Source organism: Sus scrofa, chromosome 9 (genome assembly GCF_054392235.1).
Source record: "Sus scrofa isolate SSC_HxYL_T2T_F1_AM1 chromosome 9, Sscrofa_HxYL_maternal_Yorkshire_Landrace_v2.0, whole genome shotgun sequence".
Taxonomy (NCBI): domain Eukaryota; kingdom Metazoa; phylum Chordata; class Mammalia; order Artiodactyla; family Suidae; genus Sus; species Sus scrofa.
Window position 1 is genome coordinate 79,099,231 of NC_139391.1, and position 15,146 is coordinate 79,114,376.

The window sequence follows — 15,146 nt, forward strand, 5'->3', positions numbered from 1 at the left end:
CAGCTGCAGCTCCAATTAGACCCCTAGCCTGGGAACTTCCTTATGCTGCTGCCAGTGCAGCCCTAAAAAGAAAAAAGAAAAAAAAGAAAAAGAAAAGAAATCTCAGATCAGGCTTCATCTCCTCTAGGAACCCTTTCACAGGAATCAGAAGTAGGGGAGCAGCTCTCTCCATTAATATCTCAACTATGATTCGTACAACACTGTTTTCTAATTATCTGATAACTTGCCTAGTTCCTAATAGATGTGAGCATAGACATTAGTCTTTAAATCACTGAATCCCAGAGACAAATACAATATTCTCCCATAAAAAATAATAAATGCTAAACTATGAAGAAAAAATGCATCTATGCACAGGATAGATATTAGAATAGATATTAAAGACATAGTTGCATTGATTTTGAAATTTATTTCTATATTTATAAACATAGACTTATACTGGCTTCCAATTTTTATTTTACTAAAGGCTTTTTTCAAAAATTCTAATCTCATATCACCATCCTGCCCTAAAAGAAGGAGCAGTTGCATCAAAAATATAGGAGGTATATTACTTAAGAATAAAAGACTGTCTTGTAAATCACCAAACATGGGGACAAATTCAGTGGAGCACTATAAACTGGCCTAGGACCATGACCTTGCATCACAGCAGCCTTTGGCAGCCTTTGACTTAACATTCCCTTCCTCAAGTGTAACTTCTCCCTGAGCCCTTTACGGGGCAAAAGCAGACAATTAATTAGAGGGAGTACGTTGTGAGATTGTCTAGAGAATAAACTAGGATTCTCTGTTGCTGATTGAGGCTAGATCCACAGGCTTTGGTAACCAGAGGAAACAGTGGTAGGTTTGACAATCTCTTATGAAAAGTGAGTATATTCTTTAATCCTCACACCCCATCATTCCCTTCATAACCACCATTTACACTGCATCACTCACCCTGGGTTGGCAACTATGCCATGCCCAGAATGAAATATGAGCCTGTTCCTCTTTCCACCAGGTTTATCCCAGGCTAAATGCATCCACAAGTCCTTAGCATCTGGCTCAGTGTCAGGAGCAAAAGCAGCACCAAGACCACACCCAGAGAGAGCACAGTTACCCTGAGGTTACGGGTCTGGAAAGTGAAAGGGAATCTCTTCAGGAGGCTCAGCCTTCCTTGCAGGAACTTACTCACTTCAAATCTTTTTAATTAGTTTCTGTTAGATTTAGAAGTTTGAAAGTTGCCAGTGAGGTCTGCAGAGATTTAAAAAAAAAGGGAGTTCCCATTGTGGTACAGCGGAAACGGATCTGACTAGGAACCATGAGGTTGCATGTTTGATCCCTGGCTTTGAGTGGGTTAAGGATCCTGAGTTGCCATGAGCTGTGGTGTAGGTAACAGATGTGGCTCAGATCCCACATTGCTGTGGCTCTGGCGTAAGCCAGCAGCTACAGCTCCAATTAGACCCCTAGCCATATGCCTCGGGTGCAGCCCTAAAAACACACACACACAAAATGCACATGAAGAAGGATGAGGAGCTGGGACCCTGCAGAGGGGGTTCCTGAGGACTGACATTTAGTGTCACTTTGGGCTATGGAAAGGCTGTAGGTTTGCTCTGAGGGTCTACTACTGATCATCCACTGTTGCTTTGACCAATACAGAAAATTCTGCAGTCAGTAAACTGTGGTTGCCATGTGTTATAGCAAATAATTTCATGGAGGTTTTTTTTTTGTTTTGTTTTGTTTTGTTTTGTTTTTTTTTAAATCACAGACTGAGACTTATGCTAAGTATTAAGCAGAAAACAAGTTCACAAGTTACTAGGTGCTTAATTTATACTTCTGAAGTGTACTTCAAAATAAAATTTTAGAAAAGAAGGGGATGCAATTCCTTTGCTATCTCTGACCCTACTTGATCTTTTCAGTATTTCACTCTTAAAGTGATTTATAGTCCACGTAATTTTCAAAAGAAAGAACAGAGATGAAAAGTTTAGTAAGTGAACTAATAAGAATCATGATACACCATGAAAAAGAAAGGAAGACATCCCAGTACAGTGGATTAAAGGATCTGGTGTTGCCACAGCTATGGCATAGGTCGCAGCTGAGGCTTGGATTCAATCCCTGGCCCAAGAAATTTTCATATGCTGTGAGTGTGGCCAAAAAAAAAAAAAACAAAAAACAAAAAAAAAGGAAAGGAAGGCACAAGAGATGAGTTAAGCACTGGATTTCTAAATTTAAGGTAATAGAGTTTTTAAAAACCCCAATTTTTGTTACCATGATATTATATAACAACCAAAGAAAATATGTAAAATCACTCCCAGGGACAAATTTTTCTTCTGGAATTATACTTACGCAAGATCTTATTTCACTGGTGCTCATATAGGGACACTGAAGTAGTAGAGTTGGCATGGAGTACAATTTATAGAAATTCTATTTTAAAAGACTTATCGTACGAATACTTCGTAAAGGTTATGGCTTAACATTAAATTAAAACTCATGGAAAGCATTTCAAGTTGGGAAGGGATCTGAGACAACAGGGTCCAAATAAATGCCACGGGACTGACTCTCTCAAATATCTGACAGCACATGGCTCCCGCTAGCAGGTGCTGGGGGTCAGTCAGCTAATGACTGAATTCTCAAACAAGTACTTGTAGGACAAAAAATTCTGTTCCTAATTTAGAGTCACATGCTCAGGCCCAGCCCTAGGCTCAAAAGATCCAGAATCACTAGGGGGAATCAGAGGCCAGGAACTTGGGTATATCTACTGGCAATTCTCAGGCTCAACATAGCTGGGCAGCACTGTCTTAGGCCAGAGTTTGGTTTAGAGAGTTTTTTGTTCAATTCAGTCTGGTTGTTTCTAAAAGTGCCTCCATAGGTGAAGCCTACACTACTGATTAGAGAAGGGGTGGGTCCAAAAGAGAGCACAACTATGGAAAATTCTACCATTGCCTGGCTTTTCAGGTCGCTTCCTCCAGTATCTTTTGGTCTTTGTTTCTACAATCACTGTGGAATGCATTACTTTAGGAAAGTGTCTAAAAGACTCAGTATTTGGAGAGTGTCTTCGGGGGGATACCCCTGTTCATCCCCTTCTATGGTCCTACTTTACTTACTCATTGGGAAAGAGAACCATCTTGTACCTCTGAAGTAAAACTTTAAGCTCCAGAATCACCTTCTCCTGGAAAAAGCCAACCAGCCAATAGGCAAGAGATAAAGCAACTATTTTCCTCAAAGCACTTTTTTTTTTTTTTTTTTTTTGGTCTTTTTAGGGTTGTACCCGCAGCATATGGAGGTTCCTAGGCTAGGGGTCTAATCAGAGCTGTAACTGCCAGCCACAGCCACAGCCACAGCCACAGCAATGGGGGATCCAAGCCGAGTTTGCGACCTACACACAGCTCACGGCAACACGGGATCCTTAACCCAATGAGAGAGGCCAGGGATCGAACCTGCAACCTCATGGTTCCTTGTCGGATTCGTTTCCGCTGCACCACGATGGGAACTTCTGTCAAAGCACTTCTATGTGTGCTTGACTGACTTCAAAATCCATTACTGTACCATACAAGGTACAATTTAATTCTGAAATCTGTAAGTTGGACTTTACAGCTCACTGCTTATCCCTTATCCCCCCACTGCCTACTCCCTCATACCTCATCAACATCTATTTGCGATCTTTTCCTTTATTTCCAACAAAGCTCTCCTTTAAAACTGTCCTTAAATTTGATTCCTATTAATCCAGGTATTCTAGTTAATTCCAGGTATGATCTGTATAAAAATTTTACCAAGAATATGGATAAAAGAGGAGTTAGAAAAGGATGCGCTACACAAAGTGTGATTTATTTCATATCACATACTTTTATAGAATTGGCTTAAAAGAAGGAAGATCTGCCTCAGTTTATAGATTAAAAATTAAACAGCAAAATTTCATTCGACATTGACATTCGATCTGCCAAATTTACCCAGGCATAAGGAGTGTTTCATAACCTCTATGAGGGTGTAAGTCTTATTCTGTATCTATGAGGCTTGAATATAGACAAGTCCCTTTCAAATGTACTACCCTATTTAATCATTATAACAACCCTGATGGAGAGCATAGTCCCTGACGGAGCAGATGAAGTTGAGGCTCAGAGGAGTGCAGTAGTTTGCCCAATGTCACCCAGCTTGTGAGTGACAAGGCCAGGCTTTAGGAATGGGTTTCAAATCCACCCCAGCCATCAATCACCGCCACTTGGTGGAAAGAATGTAAAAGGCGAAGAAATAGTTTCCTAGAATAAAGTTACAGCAGTCTGCATGTCCTTCTGCAGCTGATAACTGGCGCATCAATTTCCTTTGAAATTCAGGGCCTTAAATAATCGGCTTCTCTAAGGAAGGTACGAAAGACTTTAGTGCTGTAATTTATGGTGCTGATCCTGATCTACAATTAGATTTCAGAGGACCTGGAACATCAGATATAAAGAACCATTAATGTAACCTCTTTGTCAATATAGAAAATTGCTAGTTTTTTCCTACCTTTACAATACCTATTTCTTATTAAAAAGAAAAATGCAATAGGCCGTCTTCCATCTACAATAAGTTTGATAAGATCATCATATTTAAAAATCCATATTTAAGGCAACAAGAAAAAGGTCTGCTTACCCCTCCTTCATGTCATTAATGGGAAGCGGAACCCTGCCGCCCCTGTCTAGGGCCGACGTGATGTTGATGGCGTTCAGACGCTCAGGCTGCCACACATTTTTCACCGCCCCAAGAAAGTCTCCGAGAACCTCGCTGGCCAACATTTCTTCTACATTCATATTTTTAATGAAGAATTCTGCTTGGTATGGTAACGGGAAGTCTAATTTTGGGGGAAAGGGTATGCATATCTTTAATGAAGTAGTCTTTTGAAAAGGAAACAAAAGCAATGTAAGGCTTGTCGCTTTCGGTTGCTTTTAAGATTTGCACTGCCCTGGTTTGGGGGAGCAATATTATTACTGGCTTTAAAGGCTTTCTATATAACAGAGGACTCATCTAAAAACATGACATATATTTGACCCAGAATTTTGTCTACAATGTAATAAAATCCAAGGGACAGCAGGGCAATTCACAATTATAGGGTGAATAAAAAAAGAAAAAGCCAAATCTGTCTCTAGCTTGCCAGTGGCCTGCCAGCCTCCTAGCCCTACTAATGTACCCAGGTAGAAGGAGCATTTCCCAAAGTTATAAAAATATTTTGTATCTGCAGTCTTTTAAAGTTGACAAATCTTTTTCAAATACAGCATTTCATTTAGTCATTTCCATCCTAGGTAGTGCTGCTATTTCCATTTGAACAGAGGAGGAAGCTGAGGCACAGAGCAACATGTTTTCCAAATAGAGAAGACATGACAGAATATCTGTAACTTGCTTGTAGGTTGCTTACAAATAATAGGAAATATCATATTTTAAGTCTGCAGTATAACTGATCTTTCTGGAGTAGGCTAAAAATATTATATCTTACTAAAATAATTATTAATTGCATTTTCAATAACAACTTTGAAATCATAGCAATTTCACTCTTCGGATCACTCCATAATTAAATATTCTACAGAAATAATACTTTAAATTTCTCAGAAATTCCATATCTCACATCGTTAGACATTGAGTTAGCTTCTTTCCTCCCCAATGTTTCATTAATAATTTCCCTCTAAAGATGCCAAGATTAATACTTTAAACCAACCCACTGTCCTACGCCACAGCTGTGGCAACACCAGATCCTTAACCCATTGCACCAGGGGTTGTTGAACCACCACCTCCACAGAGACAGGCCAGATCATTAACCCAGTGCACCACAACAGGAACTCCTGTCAGAGATATTTCTACGAATCAATATTCATCTCTGCTTACTTCTACCTGCACCTCAGCAGCAACCTGAACTGCTGCAGAGATAATGCTGGATCCTTAACCTGCTGTGCCACAGTGAGAACTCCAATCAATATAAGAAACTTCAAATAAACATAGTTTATTTCAGATTCTCTAATGTTACTCAAATTACAAGCTATCGTTTTCAGAGTTTCTGTTGTGGCTCAGTGGTAACAAACCTAACTAAGATCCATAAGGATGCAGGTTTGATCCCTGGCCTCACTCAGTGGGTTAAGGATCCAGCGTTGCCATGAGCCGTGGTGTTGGTTGTAGATATAGCTTGAATCTTGCGTTGCTGTGACTGTGGTGCAGGCCTGCAGCTGTTGCTCGGACTCAGACCCTAGCCTGGGAATTTCCATTGCCATGGGTACGGCCCTAAAAAGCAAAAAAAACAAAAAACAAGCTATCACTTCCTATATTCTGGTTGTTCTACTAGGACAAAGAATAGCTTTCTTTTTTGTTTAAAAATATTTCTGTAACAATAAAGGCTACTTTTTTGAAGATTTACCATGAGGCAAGCCAAGTTAAAGGAAGGAAGTGAATGACCATACCTAATACAATCAGAAAGTGAACTGGTACTTGTATTGTTCTCCAAACTTTCAGAAGCAAAAGTGGGTATTTAGATCATTTGAACTTGACTTGTATGATTTTTTTTTTCTTTTTAGGGCCACACCTGGGGCATATGGAAGTTCCCAGGCTAGGGGCCAAAATGGAGCTGCAGCTACTGGACTATACCACAGCCACAGCAATGCCAGATCCAAGCTGCATGCATGACCTACACCACAGCTTGTAGCAATGCCAGAGATTGAACCCACGTCCTCATGGACAGTAGCCAGGTTCCCAATCCACTGAGCCACAAGGAGAATTCCCCTCATATGATTTTTATCTAAGCTAAGAGACTGTGTATGTAAAGTACTCAATGGAGCCCCAATACAGTGTAAGAACTTAGAAAATATTAAACTTTAGCAATTCTTATAATAATATATAGAGGTTAATTACCTGGATTTTGCTCTTACAGGGTAAAAAACATTTCTGGACAAAGAGTTAAAGTCCCCAACAGCAATTAGATTACTTATACCCTCTGACTTACTAAAAATTCATATACTATCTTAAAGTATTTCACTCTAACATAATCAACAAAAAATTGAAATCACACAATAACAAATCTTGACCTCACTTATTATGAAGCTTTATCAATATTAAAGGACATCTGATGTCAGGTGTGAAGACAGGGAGGTAATTCTGGCTTAGAGTTTGCAGGAGGGTTTCCTGGAGTGTAATGCCTCCCTCTAAAGAATAAGTTTTTCAACACCCTAATCACAGAAGGCTCTTTACTCATCTCCACTGTAATTTATTCTGCTTATGATTTTGTTAGATTTGTTTGATATATAGCCATCTGCAATCTTCTAAAATATGATATGTTTATTCTCTTTTATGTAGATAAGTTTCCTGTTTTATACAGATAAACAGTAGCTTCATCATGCTACATTTTCTCCCACACTGAGAAAGAGTCATGCAGAAAAATGTCATGAACAGTTTCTTGGCAATAAATAATATTTGTAAATAATACCAAATATAGTTTTTGAGTGTGCTAGAAGTCTATCGCCTGTTAATTCCATTCACTGTTTTTAGATCCACTTTTTAAAAAAAGTGTGCAATACTTTTTCTTATTACCAATGCTACTCCTTGGAGAACTACGATTTGGTTTTCCCTCATCCATGGGACCTTCCTTAGGGGCTCCTTTCTGAGACCCGCTGCTGCCAACACCCCTGCAAGGCTCCAGGTCACACAGCTGCCTGCTGTCTACCGGGCCAAGTGCTGCTGCCAGCCCTCCCAGAGATGAGTCACAGTAGCTTTCTAACTTTGGGGAAATCCCATGCCTGCTATATTTGGACATCACAGAGGCCAAGGGAACAGTAGGCCAACACATTGGTGGCAGGCCTCTGAGGCACTAAACTCAATTTAGAGAATCACTCTATGTACTCTCCTTGAGCGTCATGCTGTGTGATTCTACATGACTAATTTCTCATTAGGTCTCCCACAGCAGGAGACAGCTGGGCAAGGAGTTGGACTGAGCATGGTTATCCTGATAGTCAACTCTTGTAACTTTTCCTAACCTCATCTGGGAGAAATAGCATGTACGTCGGCATGCTCAATGAGATGCATCCTAGTGTCCATAAGCATTCCATCTAGTCGAGCAAGGAAAAATGCCTGTCATTTAGATTGCTGGTTTTCAGGGACCCCTATGTAAAAGAGGGCTTTGAAAGCCATGTATTTATCCTCCCTCAACTCTGATTGAGATAAACAGCCCCTAATGCCAACTTTCAATTCTGCATTAGGCTAGTAGTCTTCCATTAGTATCTGCTTGAATATGGGTCCTGACACAGCAGCATCACCTGTTGGATGCCTGTATACTCTGTATCCACGGGACTGAGACCAGACTTAAGGAGGAGGTTCAAACTGTAGACCAGATTATCTTTTAGTTTGTAGGGACCCTCACACCTGACAAAAGGTTCTGAGTCCCTCTGGGGGCATAACAGTGAGGTTAGCGGTCTAAGTCCACTGTAATGTAAGTAGGCAACTGTACTGATGAATTCCCAAGGAGAAAGAGACCTTTGCAATCCTCTGTTCATTAAGGGTATTCTGATTCTACAAGGACAGCTTGGACTGGATGCAAGTATCCAATTACAATTGGAGTCAAGAATAAAAATCTCCTTGATCCAAACATGAATACCTAAGAAAAGTCCCTAGGAAATGGAAAAATGAATAGAGGGTCTTCTGTCCAGGCAAAAGGAACTGGTCCTTCCACTTTCTTTTCATATATAAAAGTCATTTTAAATTTTAAACTAGCATACTTGTTGTCTACAACTGATCCAGCTAAAATGCTGGGGGAAAACTCATGTTATGGGGTTCAAAATCTTCAGGCAATCTTCCCAAATATGCACTGTATTATCAACTTTACAGAAATACTTTCATTCATATAGTGGGTTTTTTGTTTTGTTTTGTGTTTTTGTCTTTTTAGATCTGCACCTGTGGCAATGGAAGTTCCCCATCTAGGGGTCAAATTGGAGCTGCAGCTGCCGACCTACACCACAGCCACAGCAATGCCAGATCTGAGCTGCATCTGCGACTGACACCATAGCTCAAGGCAACGCCTGATCGTGAACCCACTGGGTGAGGCCAGGAGTCGAACCCACGTCTTCATGAATACTAGTCGGGTTTGTTACTGCTGAGCCACGGCAAGAACATCATTCTTTCACACAGTGTAAAGGTAATTTTTAACTCAGCCTTTGCTGAATTACTACAAATTCTAAATTAGTAGGCCCTGATAAAAGGTACTGTGTTTGCTCATTTGTTTTTAATTTTACTAGTAAATAGAAGTAAGCATTTTCCTATCCAAGATACAATTATTTTACTATTTTGGAGGGGGAAATGCTTTATCAGTTCTTCTTCTGTCACTCTTATAAATGATAACTGGTATAGTATCCTATGATTTATAGATTTTAATCACAAAGATTATGGTGGTGTGTTTTTTTCCCCAATCAAATGTCAAACTAGGATCAGAATACTTGAGAATGGAATTCTTGGCATATTTCTGTGTCCCTAAGCTCCTAGGTGTCACTTACAGTTTGTCCATGTGTAACTAAATTACTGATGGACTCCAGCAATAATGGATGCATGATTAGCTATTTTGAAAGGAGATTGTGACCCAAAGCACCAAAGCACAGTTTATTTCTGTCCATCAACAACTCTTTTTTTTTTTTTAATGGCCACACCGTGGCATATGGAAGTTCCTGGGCCAGGGATTGAACCCACACCTCCACAGTGACCCAAGCCACTGCAGTCGGATTCTTAACCCAGTGTGTCATGGTGAGAACTTCAACAAATCTTTATTATCACATACAACTGGACTATTAGCTATGGCAGGTTTTGAAGTAAAATAATACCAATCGTGCATGTATTCTATAATCAGCCCTATGTGGAGCACATTTTGAGCTTTAACTGATGGCCACCTTATCTCAGACTTATGAAAAAAATGGTATTCTTCATCCTAGTTTACAGATGATTTAACCAAAACCTGGAAAAATAAGTGGTCTACATATTTGACTCCCTACCTTGAGATCCTCAGCACCATAACACATTATGATGTTTTATAACAAATTAAATATTGCTTAGTTTTCTCTCCTACATTTTACTATTTCATTAGTTCTAGTAGGTCTGTGGTGCTTTAAAATCCTTAACTATATTTTACATAAATATAAAATGTAATAAAATACTTCTTGCACATAAGGAAACAATCAACATATGTTTCCATATACCTACCTTCTGCTGACATTATATTAATTATCAAATTATGCCTCGCAGTCTCAAAGGTACGCCTATTGTAGGCAGTTATCTGTTAGAAAAAGAAAATCATATTAAAGAAGTGAAATGTTATTTGGAAAATGAAGTTTATTAAGGACAAAATGAAAACAAACTGTCATTCTCTCCATTTTCATTACTTGTTTATATACTTACAAAATATTCCTTCTCTGGGCAATAAGAACTCGGAGCTTTTAGCAATATTATGGGAAAATAGATAATTAGTCAGATCTACTTAACATGCTAAAACAACACGTTAAAATCAGAAAAACCCTTTTATAGAAGACTGTTAAGTGCTAGTAGCAATGCAGATGCATCATCAGCAAATGGATTAACCATTATGAGTTACTTACCAGCGCTATTCTAAAATTTCCAAAAAAACCCTCAAAATGATATATTTGTGTACTTTTAAATGGAGCTTAAGGAGCACACTTTAAAACAAGTACATTTCTGTGTTGTTTGCATCCAGTACTAACTGCACACCAGCCAGTCAAAAAATGTCCCAAATAACCCTTCAAAAATCCTCTCTCTCAATGGGAGTAGGGAGCAGTAGGGATCACAGTCTACGAAGCTTATGGCACATGCTCAAAAACACAAATCAATCCTTTCACAGAGTCAAATATTAGTAAATGTTTGCAGAGCCAATGAACTTACATCAAAGTCAACTCAGAAACAGCCACTGCAAACAACAAACAAAGCAAAGGCCAACAGCAGGATATGGCTTCAAAAATCAAGGAATAATTAACTTTATAGCAGATATTAAATCATTCAGACAGTCCTATAGTACCTCAAAAATACTAAAAAAAACCCCAAAAAACAAAACCCAAATGACGTGTAAAAGTCTCAGCATCCCAGCACAGCTCCTGGCAGTAAATGCAGCTTTAGTTGACACTGAGACAAAAGAGTAAGAGAAAACTGACTCAAACTAAAAAGAAATATTTTGCATATTTTAATACAAGTATCAAATACTTTAACAGCATCATAAATAAGCTTTAATTAAAACGCATCACACTCAGCAGGAATATGAGAGAACAGTGGAAAGAATTTTTGAATAAAAAATTCCAAACCTTTAACAATATTTAAAAGTACATACTCTGAAAAATTCTGAAAAGCATATTATTCCACAAAGTTAAAAGAACTTCTCTCTCCACGATTTGTCAAATTTCTTTTGGATTTAATGACTTCTTTGCTGCTTTCTGCTGAGACACATGATCAATTAGGTTCAGACTGAACACAAAAATTAAGACTAGTCATTAAAATAAACTAGTTCACAAGGAAGCAAAGGAAGGAATACAAAAAATATTTGGGAATCCTCATAATTTTAAAAGTCTACCCTGCAAAAAATTTAATTATACACTTAATGAAAAAAAAACTAGACACTGTTTGTTACAATATCTCAAAGCTAATATTCAGAAAGATTAGACATTTTCAAATTAATGGTAATATTTTTATGGCTAGCATTCCAACAATTACCACAAATTTAATTATTGTAAATTTCATAAATTCTAATAAGTTTTATTTTTAAATCACAGGCTACACAAGAGAGTGAAGAACACTTCATAAATCAGGAGGAAGAATTTTATTATCTGATTTTATATTTAATGTTTAATTTTAACAGCTATAATAGAATGCAATCCTTCTCTCACATCTAATGAGATATTTAAACACTATAATATCCCCAATCAAATTTTACTTATTATGATGATGGGAAGGCCTTCATAGCAAATACTATGCATGTGTGCACTTTTTTGATCCCCTATTTCTAAAACAGTAGCCGGTCTATTTTAGATGCTTAATAAATATCTACTGAATAAAGTAATTATTGAACTTATATAATTCAATATTAGTCTAAGATGTGCAAAATCTTATGACTATATAACTAATGGAATTTTTTTTTTTTTGTCTTTTTTAGGGCTGTAGCCAGAGCATATGGAAGTTCCCAGGCTAAGGGTCTAATCAGAGCTGTAGCTGCCAGCTTATGCCACCACCACAATAATGCAGGATCCAAGCCTTGTCTGCAACCTACACCACAGCTCACAGCAATGTCAGATCCTTAACCCACTGAGCAAGGCCAGGGATCGAACCCACAACTTCCTGGATACTAGCCAGATTTGTTACGTCTGAGCCATGATGGAAACTCCCTGGAATATTTTTAAATACTGAAAATATTGTATTTGGATGTAGAAATGAGTTATTTATAGATAATCACTATTTGTGTTAGGTGAAAGATAGGCTAAGTTTTTAACCATCGTTTTAGTATATTATCTGATACATATCCACAATATTATATGTTGGTAGTAAGGTATAATAAACCATTGAGTCCTTACTCAGCACATGTGTTTCTCTCCTATCCTACCCCCTTGCCTCTCTCAACCAGAACAGCCACTTTGGATTTTATCTTTATGATCCCTTTCATTTAAAACATAGTTTTATTATAAACACATGCATGCTTAAAACACATTGTTCAGTTTGCTGGGTTTTGAGCACCATAAAAATGGTAAACTGTTTGCAGTCTTCTGGAACTCGTATTTTTATTCAACATGAGGTTAAAAACATTTATTCGTGTTGCCAGGCAAGCTTAAGCTCATCGTTGCCGTAAATGTTCAGTGTGTGAATGCTCCACCATTTATTTATCCAGTCTCTTGCTGATGGACTTATGGGTCTCAATGGCTTTGTGGGTTTCCAGTGTTTTGCTACACAAACATTGCTCAATGAACACCACAGTGCATTGCCTTTGGGTGGATATTTGCAGGTTTTTCTTTTAGATGTATTCCTAGAAGTGGGACTGAAGGGTACAACTGATACTCAGCTTTGTGAAATATTGAGTTTTCCAAAGTGGTTATGCTAATTTCCACAAACACTGAGATGGACTTTACTGAAGGTAAAATTCTCAATGTGGTATTAATTTGAATATTCTTCCTACTGATGAGTGTAAGCTTCTATACTTAAATAGCATTTTGGTCTCCTCTTTAGTGAAAGGTCTGTCCATGTCTTTTTCTTTTTGAAATTGTAGGAGTCCTTTGTTATATTTTATATACTTCTCATTAGTCAGCCTCATATATTTAAAATATCATCTTCTGGCTTGTGAGTAGTCTTTTTAATGTTTTCTTTTGATGAGCCGAAGTTCACAAATCTTTTCTTTTAAATAAAAAATATTTAGGAATTATTTAAGATATCCTTCTCTAGGCTCAAACTTAGATACTCCTCTACATTTTTATATAATAGTTTAAAATTTTGCTAAATCCTTAACCTACCTAGAATTGAATTTTGTATTTCCTGTGAAGTAAGAATCTAATTTTATGGTTGCCATATGGTTGAGCACCAGTCAATAAATAGACCACCTTTTGCCTAATCTATGATCTTTGGAACCATCTCTTTAGACATATGTCATTGTTCTTTAGGTGTATGGATCGGTTTCTGGGCTATTTTATCCATTGGTTAATTTCTCTATTCCTCTATCAATACAACCTTATGATTAATTACTACAGAATGGAGTTCCCATTGTGGCTCAGTGGTTAACGAATCTGACTAGGAAACATGAGGTTGCGGGTTCTGATCCCTGGCCTTGTTCAGTGGGTTAAGGATCTGGTGTTGCTATGAGCTGTGGTGTAGGTCGCAGACCTGGCTCAGATCCTGCATTACTATGACTCTGGTGTAGGCCAGGAGCTACAGTTCCAATTGGACCCCTAGCCTAGGAACCTCCATATGCCGTGGGAGCAGGCCTAGAAAAGGCAAAAAGACAAAAAAAAAAAAAAAAAAAAAAATTACTACAGATTTATAATAAATCTTTTCTGGAAAGGAAAGAAACCTTCCCTGCTTTTTTTCTTCTTTAAGAGCACCTTAATTTTTCTTAGCCATTATCTTCTTTATAAATTTTAGGATTACTTGCCAACCTTTATGAAATAACCTGTTGAGATTTATATTGGAATTATGTTAAATCCACAGATCATGAAAGTAATGCCTTCATGATTTTGAATCTTCCTATCCCTGAATGAACTATTTATATAGGAATTCTTTGATATTAGATTCATTTCAAGTACATTATAATTTTTGTTGCTATTAAAAATAGTAGCTTTTAAAAATATGTATTTTCTCAATACTTGCTATTCTTGTGTAGAAATGTAACTGCATTTTTTACATTGATCCTGTAGCTTACTGCTAGGCTTTCTTTTTTTTTTTTTTTCAGGGCCACAAATGTGGCATATGGAAGTTCCAGGCTCAGAGTTGAATTGGAGCTGAAGCTGCGGGTCTACACCACAGCCACAGTAATGCAGAATCCGAGCTGCATCTGCAGCTTACACCACAGCTCATGGCAATGCTGGATCCTTAACCCACTGAGTGAAGCCAGGGATCGAACCCACATCCTCATGGGTGCTAGTTGGGTTTGTCCAGAGCCACAATGGGAACTCCACCTAGACTTTCTTAATATTCTAATAGCCTATAGACTCTTTACATCGTTGACTATTTCATTTCTTCCTTTCAAATACTTAGGTATTTCTTTTTCTTTCTTTACTGCACTGGATAGGACTTCTAATATATTCTGTGATAGATTTGATAGAGGGGTTGTTCTTGTTTTGTTTCTGAATTTAAATGGAATTCCTCTAGTGTTTTCCCATCAAAAAAATGATGGATGTTTGCTATTACTTTTGGTAAATAACCTATCATATTAAGAAGTTCAGTGCTGAGAGTTCCCTGGTGGTCTAGCGGTTAGGACTGGCCACTTTCACCGCTGCAGTCCAGTTTCAATCCTGGTCTGGGAACTGAGATCCCACATCAAGCCATTGCATGCTGTGGCCAAAAAAAAGAAATCATTAAGAAGTTCAGTTCTATTTCTAGTTTGCTAAGATTTATTTTTTCTTATTAATAATAGGTGTTGGATTTTATTAAATGCTTTCTCTGTGTCTATCAAGGTAATTGTGCTGTTTTTCTTTTTTAATACATCAATGTGGTTTCAT

The 15,146-nt window shown here is 37.9% G+C and overlaps 1 protein-coding gene and 1 long non-coding RNA gene across 21 annotated transcripts in view; one reads left to right on the forward strand and one right to left on the reverse strand.

Annotated features, from left to right (window-relative positions):
- The window catches only part of SGCE (sarcoglycan epsilon), a 71,187-nt gene that overhangs the window by 25,604 nt on the left and 30,437 nt on the right, over nucleotides 1–15,146 (reverse strand). For 19 of the 20 annotated variants that reach the window (XR_014814238.1, XR_014814237.1, XR_014814236.1 and 16 more), the window contains 2 exons: nucleotides 10,153–10,225; nucleotides 4,591–4,789 (listed from right to left, as the gene is read on the reverse strand). Coding sequence is in view for 16 of the 20 variants with exons in the window: in XM_084974104.1 (XP_084830230.1) it covers nucleotides 4,591–4,789; nucleotides 10,153–10,225 (272 nt within the window). In the remaining 4 variants the exon portion in view is untranslated. Of the gene's footprint in view, nucleotides 1–4,590; nucleotides 4,790–10,152; nucleotides 13,699–15,146 lie in introns of all 20 variants that reach the window. The other variant, XM_084974105.1, reaches the window with a different exon arrangement.
- Nucleotides 12,961–15,146, forward strand: part of LOC146400005 (uncharacterized) — a 31,590-nt gene continuing 29,404 nt past the window's right edge. The window contains exon 1 of the long non-coding RNA XR_014815851.1: nucleotides 12,961–13,072. This is a non-coding gene — a long non-coding RNA (uncharacterized LOC146400005). The remainder of the gene's footprint in view (nucleotides 13,073–15,146) is intronic.